We start from the raw sequence: 16,807 nt of genomic DNA, 5'->3' as shown, positions 1-16,807 counted from the left end.
ACTTTCTGGCCCTGGCATTCCCCTACACTGGGGCATTACAGGGTTTCTTTGTAATTGGGTCACTTGATTAAAACTGGAAGCACTGTTTAATCCATACACCCTGTAATGGAAAAAGACCAAATCAAGTTAGTTTGAAAATGAATCCTTTAATGGTCTTTCATTACTTTGTTGAGGTTTGACATGTTTTGATAGCTCCCAGGAGCATAGTGAGGGCAATTATTTTCTAGTTCAGATAATGAAAGAATTGGATTCTAGTACTAATTTCATCTATAACTAGTTGTGTGATGTAAAATTACATCTCAGTTATCTGAGATGCCAAATAACTGCTTAACTCTCCTTACCAAGTTCTTGTGTGAGAGAAAAAGAGAAAATGTTTTTGTGTTTTGAAAATAGTAAAGCCATAGTGATTGTTTCAAATTTATGGAATTTCATATAAATAGATACCTCTAATAACCATACAAAGAATTAATTTTAAAAAGGTCACAGTTGAGATACTATCTCTCCAATTAAAAAGTTTTTAGTAACAAAATTTGAACCTGACTGGAGTTAATACTGGGTCCTAGCAAATGAGTAATCTAGCCTATTTTCTTTGGTTTCCAGAGTCAACTGTCATAACTTAATATGACTTACTTGTTCTTGGTGCGACATTTCAGTCATTAGTTTGATTGGAGAATTCCCTATCAGCCATCCTGCTGGATTTGGCTGCCTGCTCAGATACCATGTCTCCCAGGAGTCCCCCAGGGCCAGTAGGGAGGATGAGGGGGGAAGGCCAGCTGATCTCCCTCAGCCTGAGACCAGGAGCCCTTGCTCGGCCCATTTCCCACTCATTGTGCAGCCTGGGCCCTATCACTCGAGGGGCCTGGCAAGGAAATGAGGAGGAAGTGAGTGCCACTGCTGGTTCAGAATGTTCCAGTGTGGTTGGAAAGTTTGAGGAGCAGCCGGGGTGAGAAGAACAAGACCTTATTGACAGAGTTCAGTCCTAGTCAGGTCTGTTTCACATCAGCTTTCGGAATAATCACAGCTCTCCCTACTCAGGGAGGTCCAGCACTGTTACTACTAGCCCCACTCCTGCTGCCCCTATTCTCTGTGAGTGTGATAGAACATAAATCATCCTGTCTTATTCCAAGTGGATAAAGAGTAAAAAGTATAGTGTTGGCAGCTTCAGGTTAACAATTCTGTAACAAAAGCAAGTCTGCTTTCTAGGACTTTAGAGGCTAGAGTCAGCTATTTCTTTAATAATTTGTTCTTATTAATGAAGAAGGACTACTACCCCATTCCACCAAAAAGGAAACAAAACTTCCAGTGATCATATAGGCCAACTTGGCTTGTCCTAACTTGAATCAGTCAGCCTTGTAACTGGATTTAACCAGCATGTAAATGTATGTAAAAGCCTACATACATTGTGAAACTGAAATGAAAAGGTCCAACTCTCTTTTCCATAGGAGCCTATAAAGCAGAATATTTATGTCAAGAGGTCAGAGGAAAATCTGCTGCAGTTTTTAATGAACCACAGAATGTGTCCTTTGTATTCCTGGCCTTGCCATTCTGTATGAGTTCATGTAGGATTTCTATACCAATTTTGTAGATACTCACTTGGCAGCTCTGTCATTTTCAGAGCCCATAGGATGTCTCCAGGTCCATCTTTAGGTCAGATCATGGTAATTCTGAGACTTGCTTCACTTTTCTTTCTCCTGGAATATCTGGTATGGATTTTTGAACTTCAAAGAGGTATTTTAAGCTTTTCTAAACTTATGAAACCCAAGAAAACCCAAATACTCCACCTAATTTTTACAACACATATTTGCATTAATTGTACCCTTAGTTTTACATTTAAGTCTGAGTTGGATAGAAGGGACTCCTCATTGGGCCAGAAAGCTGAAGAGCAATTGTGCAAAAGTTCAAGACCAACTCCCTTTTCTGAAGGAATAGTAATGGTTCAGCTTTTGACCTTAGAGTAGTTTAATTAGATATGTCATATTTTCCCTCTTAAAGTGACATGAAATTATTTAGATAGAAACTCCTACCTAGAAATTTCTAAAATAATTATCAGTTAAGACTCCCAGTGTTGACTCAGATAACTTTCCTAAGGTAGGAGTTACTGCATGTTATAAGATAAATTCACATATTTATTATATCATCAAATAGCAACAGTTTCCTCTTTAGAATTTTGTATATACACACATATATAGAATCAAGCAGTTTTCATTGCACCCCATCCTGTAAACCATCTGAATCCTCTTTTCCTCAGACCCCTCTAAACTCACTGGCTTTGTACAGCCCTAAGGCTTGGCCGCTACCTTTGGTCCCTGAGACCTCCTTGGAGATACCGCCTTGCATAGCACTTCTCGCCTTCTCTACAACTCTGAGGAGTCATTCTCATCAGTGTCAACACCTTGTGTTCTCTATCTCCCCTGGAACTTCCAGAGTTTCTTTATTAAATATTGTCCCCAAAGAGTGTTGTATTCCTATGGCACCAAGGCAATTTACTTTGCTAACATAGTTGGATATTTTGTATAGCCTATAAGTGGCAAAACCTGAACCCAAATCCATGTGATTCTGAAACATTGTGCTCTCTCTTTTGCTCCAATTATTTGCCTGGGTTTTGTTTTTTTCCTGACCTCTCTGATGCTTACATGGGCTATTATCTGTTCTGTGAATAGTAGAAAAGCATTCAGTATTTGTCGTCATTAGCAGTTTTGTTTTTATTTTGGTTGCTATGATTTTTATTCTGTTTAAATTTCCTTTCAAAATGATGGTCTCCAAACTCTTAGAGTAGATGACCACCTATCACCATCGGTGTAACCCCTCTCAATTTTCTCTCTCTTCCAGGATGGATCATACTTGGCAGAATTCCTGTTGGAGAAAGGATACGAGGTGAGTGGTGTGGTGCTGCTGGAGTGGCCAGGGACTGCTAGGATGCAGCTGCCTTGTTTCCTCTGTGTGTGCTTTCCACGGAAACTATGATAACAAATCAGAATCCAGGATCCAGGCATGGCTCTGCCGTGGCGCCAGTCATGCTGCCAGCTCATTGTGCTGTCTATCTTGTGGTTAGCACATGGGCTTCAACTCTTCTGCATGTCTCCCTTGTTCGCTGATAAAGCAGCAGCCTGCATGAGCCTGACTGTGAGAGTATTAGGGTTAATTTATGATGTAATGTGCTACATTAAAAAGTTCCACTCATGGTAAAGTCACTTAATTTGGAAATTGCACAGAGCAATAAAATAGAAGCTGATCTTTGGCAAGCTTGCATGAAAGATTTACACCTGTAGGTGTTTGCTTTCTAACAGGCAGCTTTATATTTTATGGAAGATGAATCTGTCAGATCCATTGTTGCTGTTATTATCATTGTGTTTTCTTCTTCAACATTAGAAATGATTTGTATTAAATAGCATGTAGTTTAGAGAATATTCCTTACTTTTAAAGAATGTTTCCTGTAGGCAGTTATGTATAATAAATTCATGATCTATCCAGAACAAAAACTTAGAGGCTTACACATATCCTGACCTGCTTTGGAAATGTTTGTGTTAATAGTTTTACATTTTCTCTTTACTACCATTAATTGTAGCCATAGTGTATAAAAATGTGCAGTTGGACAAATGGAGAAGAACTGCAAGAATTTGGCTTGCTAACAGGATTTGAAGGAAAATGGAGTTAGTTTTTTTTTTATTACAACTCAATATTTTCTGATAGCTTTGAGTGTAAGAATTCATAGCAATGTTTAGAACCTTCTCTGTTTTATAGTAGTTCTTTCTATATCTTTAATATCAAAGGAAGACTCATGTAATTATGGGAGTATCTTTGTACACATATGCCTATAGGAATAGATTGCTATAGTAACTGAGTCTAATCACAACAAAACAAAGTGATTTACAGCAGTTAATAAGGAGTGTAAAAGTATTGGTTTTAGGAAGTTGTTTAGTCAAGCTGTTAAGGTAATATGTTAATAAGTATCAGGAAAATATGGTAGGGATACATCTGAAGTGCTGTTTCAGATATGTATGACCTGCTGCTAAAAGATATATGGTTGCCAGAGATGGGAGTGAGTTGCTAGAGAATTAGGATAAGGAGCTGAGTAAGTCCAGTCATTGCAGTGTTGAAGATGGAATGTCTTGAGTGATGCTGCAATCACAGGGGTGCTCTGCTATACTTAGAGGTGGACCTGTGGGACTATGAGTAGAAATGAAGTTAGAAGTAATAGGCAGTGACCGAATGTAGTCCATAGACAAGGATGCATGTGGCTATATGCTTTTCTAATGAGTGGATTAATGGGTGGGCAGGCTTTGGGACTAGTCATGTTGTGCAGGTGTTATTCATTTGCAAGCAGGAGGGGTGCACATGTGTTGCTTTTAGTGCTGTTGGAGAAGGCAGAGAAGACTGTCATGGAGAAGTAAAGCTCTATTCAGGTGTCTCATTGAGAAAATAGCAGGCTTTAGAAGACAGGCAGGATTGCAATATTTGCAAATAGACACAATGAGAACTTAGGACTGTCTCTTGAGCTGCAAATGTTTGAATTCTGTCAGCATTTGACATTAAAAGAGTACATTTTATTCTGTTACAGAAACACAGCAGAAGACTTACTTCTCAAATCACAGTTAATTGGGAGGAATTTATCACAGACACAATTCGATGAGATCCATAAATTGTAAGAAAAAGACAGGATTAGTTATTCAGGGGCAAGAGACAAGACAAGGCTCAATGGACAAGCAGAAAGTCTTACACATGGTATTATAACAGTGTGAGCTGTGTGTGGGTCATGAGAGTAAATTTTGGTTTTAAATCCTATATTAATTTCAGTAAGCTGTATTCAATATTAAGAGATTATTGATATAATTGTAGAACGATCTATTAAGAGGAATCTGATGATGATTATTATGCTTTTGGTCACAGTAAACAAAGACAGCATTGGAAAATTTCCAGGATTATCAGCTGCAGTTCTTGATCATTCAAGATCATGAGCAGGGTAGAGTTAGACTATATGTAATTGAATGACTGGAAACATGGCTGACCACAGCTGGGTCCAGAGTTAGTGACAGCATTTTGGACAAATAAAGACTTCTACCTCAACGCACTCTCAACCTTTAGTACTGACACACAGAGGCTGCTTCAGGAGTTTGACATTGTCCTTTCTTACATGTCCCTGGGTGTTGCTGATGCTGCCTTCTTGTGAACAGATAGGGTATTAATATATAAAGGACCAGATGAAGTGTAGTGAATGACTAGATTGGACCTTACTTCTGAACTCTTTATTTTTATTACACCAAACTTTTTTACTTCATGTGCATAGGTGTTTGTGCTACAGTATATGTGTGCAAAAGTCAGAAGAGAACTTGTGGAAGGCAGTTCTATTTTCTGGGGAGATTGAACTCAAGTCATCAGGCCTGGCAGCAGATACTTTTATGTGCTAAGCCATCTTGCTGCCCTTACCTCTGAACTACTTTGACAGTTTTCAAATTCATTTTCTGTTCAGAAGTAGGAAGCTTAGAAATAACTAGAAACAACATAGGTTTGGTAGCAAGTGTGGACCAGGACGAGGTCAGCACTATGAGAGGCACCAGGGTGAAGCTGCTGTGTTCTTGGACTAGACGAGACAGATTCTGATTTGCTGTCAGTGATTCAGTGAGCCTAGCATGGTGAAGCAGGCCAGTAGAGGATCAGAGGCAGGTCAGTGGGGAAAATAACACAGTTAAATAAGCTCCTTTGTTCTAACTGTACTTGAGAAACAACAGAAAATTAAAGCAGGCTTAGAAAACTTTTATCATGGAGCAACATGTATGCAAAGCAATAGCATTTATTAATATAATGCTTAATAAGAGTTAATTACTCCTTTATGCATATACCATTAGATTTCTGAAGCTTGGAACATGACTGTTTAATGTGGTCACTGAAACTTCTGCATCTGAATACATTCTCCATGGGCCTTTGAAAATAAAAAGTGAAATACAGTTAGTTATCTTTTGATAATCTGCAAGGGCCTATGCATATATCAGAGTCTGAGGCAGTTCAGTTACATATATAAAATGTTATAGTATTTGTATATTGCTTATACATATTTTTCTGTATATGAAATCATCACTAGGATAGTTATTATACCAAATGTAATGCAAATAGTACATAATTAGCTATATTAATTAGGGAATGAAGAAAAGTCTATCTTTGTTCACAACAGGTAAACACAGCTGCAGTTTTTTAGCTTCATGGTTTCAGAGTCTATAGATATTCAGAGTCTATTGTCATATATACATATATATATATATATATATGTATGGGGCTTCATCTCTGCCCCAGTTCTACCATGTTCTGTGATTACAGGCATGCGCCACCATGTCTGACTCACTTGTTCATTCTTTAGTATCTGCAGATGTCTTCATAGTGAGGAAAATCAAGAAGTGTCAGATCCTATGGACAGTCACCCTGGGGATACTTTATAGACCATATGTATATATGTGTGTGTGTATATATATATATATATATATATGTATATATATATATGTATATATATACTTGGACACTAGACAGATGTAATACATACATACACACACATATATATGTATATTCTGTATCTTACTAAAGCTCAATGTCCATATCTTTTTTATTTATATAGCATAGAATAAGAAGCTAAATAAGCAGTCTAGTTCTCATAGCAATCAGCCTTGGGGCTTGGGCACTGGTTGGTTTATTATATCTAGATCCTCTGTTCTTGCTTGGTTCTGTATCTTTAGTCAAATTTATTGACCCTTCTAAAACTTTGTTTTCTGGATTTCTTGGTTATTCTTGGTTTTTGTTTGTTTGTTTTGTCTATTAAGTAGGGATGATGAGCACATCTGTCTAGTGTCCAAGACTCCTAGGAAGATTAGGTGAGAGAGCCATTGTGAAACAGTCAGGGGACTAATATTAAAGGAAAAAAAAAGAGAAGTTGAACTCTGGAAAAGCTAACATTATCTGTGAATATAAGAAGAGAATCTGTTTTTTAATAAGCAAAAACCAGCAACACAGAGTATCAGAATTTAATGTCAAGAAGAAGTTCATTTGAGTTTCCCTTCTAGGAAAGAAGCCATGACCACCTCCCTAAGACGGAGTGTCAAAGCAGAAAAGAGACTCAATTCAGTCTGGGTTATGTGAGGGGAGTGCTTTAGAATGTGGACTTCTTCCTCTTCCTTTATATGTGAGGCATTTTGAGATATTTTTCTTTGAAGTTGTTTGCTGTTTTAGGAGCTTGGTACTTTGATTAGAAAAAAGGCCAGTCTCCATATAGATTTAATTTTTTTTTTTTTTTCGTTATTTTTTTTTTTTATTTTAGATATTTTCTTTATTTACATGCGAATTTCTCCTTTCCCAGTTTCCCCTCCAAAAAACAAAAAAACAAACAAAAACAAACCCCTGTTGCCTCCCCCCTCCCCATGCCTGCCACCCCGCCCTCTCCCACTTTCTGTCCCTGGCATTCCCCTACACTGGGGCATAGAACCTTCACAGGGCCAAGGTCCTCTCCTCCTATTGATGATCGATTTTGCTTTTTAAACCCTGCAGTGTACTGCCAGGATAAAGCACATGCCCTTTAGCTCTGTGAGTTAAGTATCAGCTATGCCCTGTCAGACAGTGCTCTCTTTTGTGGTATGGTGATTGTAAAGATGTGCCATACTTAACCACCAATAAAGACCAGTTGTTGGTTTGTGGCCATTTTGTGTCATAAAGACCAGTGTCCAGTATGTAGTCATTGCCATGTAAATGTCAGCTGTTGATACAATCTAGGTGATCCATACTTTCTAAAGATGAGTGCCACTAACCATCCCTGGGAGCCATCCTCCTCCAAGAACAATTTAGATACTGGAGAATTTGAAATCCAGTGGTGTGGATCACCTATCTTCTTAATAAATAATGGAAAAAACCCCCCACATTTCCAAGTTTTAGTGCCTACTTTGAATTCAACATTTTGAAGTCATCTTTGCTTTGATATTGAGAAAACTTGAAAAAATTTTTTTGGACAGCTAATTGTATGTTAAATCATCCTCTTCCACTTAAGTACTTAGCTGTTCCTGAGCTAGTATAATTAATTACAATTCTGATTAAGTTTATATAAAGGTCGCTTGGCTTATTTATTTTCTCAGTTTGCTTTCCTAATTCACATCCTCTTTTCTTCCCCAATCTTGAAAAAAAAAAGACCTACCTATTTTCTTTCTGTAAAGAAAAAGCTGCTAATCTTAAATTCTTAACTAGATTATGAAGCTTGCACACATTTTGGCTTGTCTTAATGTTTGTATTCCACCTGCCTTAGGAGCAGACAGACTCAGCTTTCATTAGTTCTTAGAATAATACCTGCTGTCACGGATTAAGTATTTGGCAAGTCTTTCTTCCCTTCTACACACATGCCAAAAGTTGGGAGTGAGTGGAAATTAAAACACTGTTTTTCAGTAGAGAAAAGCAAAACAAAAAGTAGTGCTTATTGATTATATTTGTAGATGTGACATTAAATTTGTTGCTTGTATTTGATTGGACTTTTTAAGATTGTACAATATTCTTTATCAAAGCATTTCAGGTTTTTATATTTAGGGCATTTCTCTGTGTGCTTTTCCCTATTAGAATATGCGATGTCTCTAGAATTCAGTAATCAAGAGAAGGCTGTCCAAATAATAATTATGTTTTTAGACCAAAGCAAAATTTTTAATGAATACACTAGAACACTTATATTGGAGAAATTTGTACATTAGAAGTAACTTTGATTTAAATACCAAGTTTCCTATGTATTAATATAATGTGAAATTGTCCCTTATTTAAAAATATTCATTAATGTTATGGATTGGCTTAACTTTATAATTCATTAGCAACTTGCAAAATTGGAAACCTTGAAATGTAATTCATTATAAATTTAATAATGCATTTTAATTTAATAGTTCCTCAATTTTATGTTTGCCTTCTAAAATGTCATGAAGTTTATAACATTTCTTTCCTAAGGTTTTTTTTCTTATTTACCAACTTTTCTTGAGTTTTGTTATTTTGGAAAATGGTGTTGCATGCTTTTCTTTTGGCAAAAACAGTTAACTAGCAGAAGTATTAATTGTGGGTATGCTTTTAGCAGAAGTCAGTTTCTTGTGTATGCCATATGAAACAGCGATGACATTTCTTCCTGTTTGAAAGAAGGCCTTATGTGCTTATAATTCCCCTTTGCACTTGGAATGTTTGAGTCATGCCAGGGATTAATTTTGGTTTAAAATAGACAGAAAACGACTGAGTTAAAATATAGAAGTGTATTCAGCTGCAAACAAATCTACCCAACATTAGAAGGAACACTTCTAAAATAAGTCAAGGATTAAAATTGCCACCAGTGCAACTGGAACCTGGGCTGTTGGTGACATAAGCTGATGTTAGCATTGGCAGCACAGAGGGAGAAATCTTGACACAAGGAGGAAGTGGGACCAAGTGTGGAGCAATTTCTCTCATGTGTCAAACACAGTAGTCTTTTCTTTAGTATCAGACAGGTATGCCTTGCTGTCAGTGACTTTATCCCTTCACGCTGACCATGGCCATGTCAAGATTTTATTTTTTAAGTTTTTTTTTTTAACCTTTGCATCTTTTGTGTCTTACATTTAGTAATATGTAATTTCCTCCTTAATCTTTATGGTCTGTCTGTCTGACTTTTCCATAAAGCTACACAACAGCAGCTGCTGCATGATTTTATCTGTACCTCCAGAAATCAATAGAATTTGACAGAGCACGGAGAACATCGGGAAACTGGGGAATTTATGTCTGTGTTAAACAAGCCAAAAGCAGTTTTACAGCTTTAGCTTCAAGTTTGTCTTCATTTTCAAATCAGAGATATTTTTGTCATCAGTATGACCGTGTATGTTTAGAAGACAAACTTGAGTATTTGTAACTATGCATGAAGCCTTGTAATTATCTAATTACTTACATTTAGATTGACAGTAGAAACCCTGGATAACATCAGAAGCAGTGTGCTTGTAGCATACAGTCAGTGGATGGGGCAGAAACTAAACTGTGGAACTCTTTCTCATAATTTATAATTTTCATCTAAAATTCATTATAGTTTTTCTAGAACTTTTCATTAGCAAATGAACTTCTGAGTTGTTTATTAATCCTCATTTTGTACTTACAATTTGCTTTTTTTCTTTTTATATGCAAAATTCAGGTCCATGGAATAGTACGGCGATCTAGTTCATTTAATACAGGTCGAATTGAACATTTATATAAGAATCCTCAGGCTCATATTGAAGGAAGTAAGTAATTTTCTTTCTCTATTTTTTTTTTGTTGCTTCTTATTTTTAGTTAACATGTTTTCAAATCTCATTATTCTCAGCCCATCTAGTCACAGTTATTCATCCAGGAATTAATATAGCTGAGTTGCAGTCAAAGGAAACCTGCCCCACAGCTGCCCTCAGCTCAGAGTAACATTGTGTAGACAGCTTTCAGAGACCAGGGGAAGGCTCTGATCAGCTTTCTTCAGGTCAGGTGTCCCTGCTCCTTCAAGTAACAGCAGTTCTATATTAAATTAGCACTCTTTTGTTTCTATATTTGGTTCAATTTATTGAAGGTAACTGATCTTTGTACATGGATTTTTTTTTGAAGATTCACTCACATGCCTTATTTTAAGAGTTTTAAAGATTTTTTAAAATTAAATTTTAAAAATATTACCTAAAAAAGTTTGTACAGCTGGGCTGTGGTGGTGCATGCCTTTAATCCCAGCACTTGGGAGGCAGAGGCAGGCAGATTTCTGAGTTTGAGGCCAGCCTGGTCTACAGAGTGAGTTCCAGGACAGTCAGGGCTACACAGAGAAACCATGTTTTGAAAAACAAAACAAAGCAAAAAGTTTGAACAATATATTTTGACCACATTCTTTCCCTTCTCCCCAATTCTCCCCACCTCTCTACCCACGGAACTTTATATACATTGTATTTTTAAAATAATTCTTGAAGATACTTTTAAATCTTGATGATAACTCAAATGATACCGAAATTCCTTTAGAGATCAGTATCAGGATTTAGTGGCTTACTTTTGTTGCTGTTAATTTGTTTGTTTGTGCAGAACAGTATCATTTAGATAGCATGCTACAGTATTTTCTCATTTGTCCTCCTTACTCTGGTGGTTAAAGAGAATGTTTTGTACATGAGGAAGTGGAGACACAGAAAAATTGTGACTTATCTTATCAGAGGCCATGATAAGGGCAGAGCGCAGCCTCAGACCTGTGTGTTACTTAGTGCTTCGGCCCAGCAAGGGTGATACAGTGAGAGTAGTACCCCAGCAAGGGTGATACAGTGAGAGTAGTACCCCAGAGTGATTTAGACTTCATGTCTAAGGTGAGACAGTGAGAGTAGTACCCCAGAGTGATTTAGACTTCATGTCTAAGGTGAGACAGTGAGAGTAGTACCCCAGAGTGATTTAGACTTCATGTCTAAGGTGAGACAAAGGTTAGCTTACTTTTAGGTACTGATAGCATCAGGAAGGCGACCCAGATAGCCACAGAAAAGGCTTTCTACCTAATGGTTAAGTTACGCAGTGTATCTTTTTAGAAATTACTATATGCTGAAGGAATGTGGAGTTTTTTTTTTTCAGATTTTTAAGAAGATGGCTTATCAAAAAGACCAGGTAATCACTTAGAATTTATGTTTCTCATATATATATATATATATATATATATATATATATATATGAGAAACATATAATTTATATAATATTTTAAATAATTTAAAAACATGATTTATGTAATATTTTAAATAATTTTGTATACAAACTGTTTTCATGGTATGGATTTTTTTCATTTGTAGCATTATATTATCAGTACTTAAAAGATTTTTGAGTCCTGTCAAATTTAATTTCAGATTAGAAATGCTCAATATGTAATATTTTTTGTACAAAATGATACCACTAGGTTTAGACCAAGCTAGCAAGCCGCTCACGTTTTTAGACCAATGAAGTGAGTGTAAGTCAGCTTCAGCGCAGTCATTTGGCTAGGTTGGCTGTGGCAGTCATTTGGCTAGGTTGGCTGTGCACTGAGCAGTTACGTTACTACCTTAGATGCTTTAAAGCCAGCTTAAGGACGTATTCTGTAAGGTACTTAAAAGTCACATGGTAGGATATATACTAAGTTTCCAAAAAAGGGTTGTCCTTTCTATCAGGAGTGGGTTGTAGTTTCTTTAGAGAATATGTACATTATTCGAGAGTCATATCTGTCCACATCTCACTTTTAGTACATCTTTTAACTACTTTTAACTACTTACAGCCCCATGATAATTGTCTAATATACTGAGGATATAATTGTTTAAACAAGTGTATTTGAGTTTCCTATTATAAATCCACACAGACTAGTCTTTCTACATTGTATATTTCTTAAAGATAAAAGTCATATTCTGGTACTCAATAAGCATCAAATGCGATGTTTCAGTTTTCATGTTGATGGAAGGAGTTGGTACACAAGGCGGGATCTTCCTAAATTGTTTAGGCTAAATATTGAGATTTCAGGGATGGGGGATCACATCTGGGAATATTTCTAGTTTGTTCTTCATTTTCATACTTGAATAATATGGGTTTTGTTGTTGTTGTTGTTATTGTTGTTTTGTTGTTTCTGATGGTCTTTTCTTAATCCTAAAGACATGAAGTTGCACTATGGCGACCTCACTGACAGCACCTGTCTGGTGAAAATCATCAATGAAGTCAAGCCTACAGAGATCTATAATCTTGGCGCTCAGAGCCATGTCAAGGTAAGCCTTTCTCATTGCTCTGACTTCTCTGATTGTGTCCTTGTAGTGTTCTGTCATGTATATTGTTTCTCAACACAAAATAACCTCCAGTCCTTAACACGTTTAGTTGTCAATATTAGTTAGGGAATTCATCCTAATAAAAATGCTTTTCATTTTTAAGTTGAGGTTTCTGTTACTAAACAGTATAATGAAAAATTTCAACTAACACTGATGTAGCAATTTGTAATTATTTTAGGTTGTTCCCTATAGTTGTGAGCCTCTGTTTTGACATTTCATATCAATCTATGAGAGAAGAATTTTTTAAATTTTAGAAACCTTCATTTTAATGTTAATTTTTCATAGTGGCTACATGCTTGGGTTGCTGTATACATATATATATATATATATATGCATATATATATATATATATATATATATATATTGTTGTTGAAATGATATTCTTTGGCTTGCAATCACATGTTAAAGTTACCTGACTTAACTTTTTGTTGTGAGTTGTGAGTCTGTTTTTAGCCATTCCCTTTTTATTGTGAGACTCAGTGGTGATTCTTCCTGTATTCAGATTGTCTGGTGTTCTGCCCACCTTTCTTTAGTCATTGTGTTTGGAACAAGAACCATAAACTTGAGCAGCTCTTCCTAACCTTCCAGCTTCTGCTTGACTCAGGTTTCTATGGCTGTATCTTGATGCTTTCTTGGGTGAATGAAATTTGAAACTAGGGCTGTTTTGTTTTATTTAGGTAACTATTCAATCAAGTGGTTACTAGAGCTTAGAAATCAAAACAAATGGCTTTAAGTTAAAACAAAAATGTTCAGAAATATCTATCCATGTTTCTTTTCTCTGTTTAAAGAACAAATACAGTAATTTTATTGGAGTATTTAAAGTGTTTCATGTTTGTCCATATTTTTCAGTTTTGTATATAATGTGGGCATTATGCCTATTTTTCACACCTGTGCTGCTTAAGGCAGGAATTAGGACTCAAGCCTAATGAACAATGGAATAAGTCTAGACATGAAACAGCAAAAGTTTGAAAATTGAGGGTCAGTCCTTGGGTTGCAAAGTCTTTGTACTTAGCAGGTAAGAGCACTGACTGCTTTTGAAGACGACTTGGATTTGGGACCCAGCACTTACATGATAACTCACAAACACTTATAACTTCAGTCTCAGGGAATCTCGCATCTTCTTCTGACCTCTTGAGGTACCAGGAACACTCGTAATTTACACAGGCAAGAACCTCATACACTTAAAATTAATATATCTTAATAGAAAAAACAAATAATTGTCTACATTTACTACTACTACTACTACTGTTACTGCTACTGCTGCTGCTGCTGCTGCTACTACTACTATGGAATTTGAGATTAGTCCATTTTTATTTTAAGACAGGCCTGAAGATTTACAAAACATCCTTTATCTGACTAGATGCTGTTTAGAAAAAAGCAACAGTAACACCACCACCAACTCCCCAATCTTTCTCAGTACTTCCCCCTTTTCCTGCTTTTTGGGTGTTGAACAGTCCCTCGTATGTGCTAAACACATGCCAGAGCTCATCTTAACCCTCTTGGTTTCTTAATCTTTTGTTCAGTGTATATTAAAAATTATGCAGGTGGAACTATTTTCTTAGGGATTTTGAGTGTTTCCAAGTGATGAAGACATGACTTACGATTTTGTATTTGAGAGAGTATCCTGTTTTCTACTGAGGAGTATCAGTTCTCTCATTCCAGGAAAAAGGGGTATTTCCCATAATTGAAGCAGTTAGCTTATCTTCCATACTCTGGCTCATCTGGCTTCTTTTGGTATTCTAACCAACCGCAAGAGACAAAAATGGGATGTGTGGAAATGCCCATTTCACTTTTCTAATTTTCTAAGTTTCAATTTTTTCTTTTTTTGATTGTAGATAGTTTATAACCTCTAGAAGCTATAAGCTGGCATGGCAACAAGATGGAGCAATTTTACATTTAGTTATAGGCAACCTTTCTTTTCTACTAAGTAGCTAATGTGGTTGTCTTTTCCTTTCTCCACAATATCTTAAAGTTCTACAACATGTTATATATTCTTGAGTTGTAGTGAGCATAGGAGTAGTTTCATTCTGGAGTGATTGTGCTCTAAAAAATAGGAAGCAGAAACAGTCTGGTCAGTTGGTTCTAATTTACTATGTTTATGAATTTATCTGTTCTTATGGTATTTTAGCTGCTTCTCTTAAAGAGTCAGTTCATTGCCAGGAATGATGCTTAATTAAGATTCTTTAAACACTTATTTATTTATGTGTGAGGTGTGCATGTATATGTTGTATGTACCTGTGTATAGTGCATATGTGGAAGACAGAAGAAAATGTGCAGTAGTTGTATTTCTCTTTCTAACATGTGGACTCTGAGGCTCAAACTCACATTGATAGGCTTGGCAGCAAGTGCTTTTACCCACTGATTCATTTCAAGCCTTAAAATTTTGTATTTTAGAATAATTTAATCTTTCAACAAATATTTGTGGAACATATACTTCTTATAAACTATGATACAGTGGTGAACAGACATATGTGTGAAATCCGCTCATGGAGCTTAGGCCCCCTCCTTGCTCCCTTCTACCCCTTTGTAGCATGATTGGTGCAAGTGTCAGAAGTTTGCAGAGTCTTTGAGTATGTAGTACAGGGTGAGAGGGAACTCAGTCTGAGGGACTAAATGGACCCAAGGGGGAGAGGGAGAGAGTACAGGCTGTGGTGTTAAGAGACCTGGATGGTATTTACAGAAGTAGTAGGAAGTGAACAGTTGAAATGGAGGCAATAACATAAAGCAGAGAGTCGAAAGTAAGGAAATTTTGCAGTGTGAATAACATTCAGCTGAGTGCAAATAATACTGAGGGGGATTGTGCAAGTGGAGTAGGTAGGGAGCTAGGTTATGTCAGGCAGCTTCTGTATGTATTGAACAGAAAGAAAATTAATTAGACATGAATATTAAAGGCTACAATCTACAGGTGAAGTTATGATGATATAGATGTTATAGTGTGGTGGCTTTGTAAAATAGATAAGGATAGAATAGATCACCTGGTAAGATGAGTGGGCCCTCTGTGGTCTCTGGAGAGGAAGGAAATCCTAGTGCTCAGAGATCAGTTGATGCAACAACTAGGAAAGGTTTTACTGCTAGCACTTGAAGAACACACAGATGATGCATTTTATGAAGTACTTTAAAATACATTGTGGGGCTTGAAGTCTGTTGTGTTGTAAATTCAATTCTCAGAATCCTTAAGGTGGTAGCTGGAGAAAGGGAGATAGAAAACTGCAGGGAACTTGCCTTATAAAGGGTATGGGGAACTGAAGTAGGATAGCAGGAACCAAGGAGACAAGAGGCAGTGGGTGGACTTATGTGTTGGAAGTTAAGAAAGTAGGCCTTTCCAGGAAGAAGGGCATAGAGAACCAGGAGAAGTTCAGTGGCCTTGGCAGTAAGGCTGAAGATCTACTTGTAAAATTTCTTTTGCTTTTGCATTGCTGGGGTTGGAAACCAGGGCCTCGTGTGTGGTAGTTGTGTGTTCTGTCACTGAGCCATACCCCGTATCTGACTAAGGCCTTTAAAAAAGAGCATCTGAAATAGATGTAATGGAACTAAACAGATACAGCAGGGGTTTTAGTAGTTGAGTTAAAAGGGAAATGTAAAACGAGTGAATTCTTTTCAAGGAATTTCCTGTTGGAAGGAAGAGAGAACAACATAGTAAAGCTTAGATCAGTGTCCCCTTAAAATTGCTAGGCCTCTTTCCCAGACTCTTTGATTTCTGCAGTCCAGAGTGAGGGTGAGAACTTTGATTTTTTTTTAGGAAGTTTCTAGTTGGTCCTTAAGCTTAGTCTGGTAGCTGCATTTTGGGAAACATTTCTCTAGCATTTCAGGTTGTCTTGGTTCTTTCGTACAGTCACTTTAAATGAATTCATCTTAGACTTTGTCCTTTCAATGTATCAGCTTCTGAGTAAGATAAAAATAAGGCCTACTAATTACCAGTTCATGGCAGTGTGAGATTTTAAATCACAAACAATACCTATAACCAAGAATTGTGAGAGTAGAGAAAGTCTGGAGTGAGTCATATATATATATATATATGTATATGTGCATATATATATATATATATA

General features: G+C 36.6%; 1 protein-coding gene across 1 annotated transcript in view; it reads left to right on the top strand.

Annotated features, from left to right (window-relative positions):
- The window catches only part of Gmds (GDP-mannose 4,6-dehydratase), a 567,052-nt gene that overhangs the window by 99,462 nt on the left and 450,783 nt on the right, over window positions 1–16,807 (top strand). Inside the window, exons 2-4 of the mRNA XM_031357964.1 lie at window positions 2,830–2,874; window positions 10,139–10,226; window positions 12,595–12,704. Of these exons, the coding sequence (XP_031213824.1) occupies window positions 2,830–2,874; window positions 10,139–10,226; window positions 12,595–12,704 (243 nt within the window). The remainder of the gene's footprint in view (window positions 1–2,829; window positions 2,875–10,138; window positions 10,227–12,594; window positions 12,705–16,807) is intronic.

The sequence above is a fragment of the Mastomys coucha genome, unplaced genomic scaffold (genome assembly GCF_008632895.1).
Source record: "Mastomys coucha isolate ucsf_1 unplaced genomic scaffold, UCSF_Mcou_1 pScaffold7, whole genome shotgun sequence".
NCBI classification, from domain to species: Eukaryota; Metazoa; Chordata; class Mammalia; order Rodentia; family Muridae; genus Mastomys; species Mastomys coucha.
Note: the sequence above shows the minus strand (reverse complement) of the source record. Positions and strands in the feature narration are given on the sequence as shown.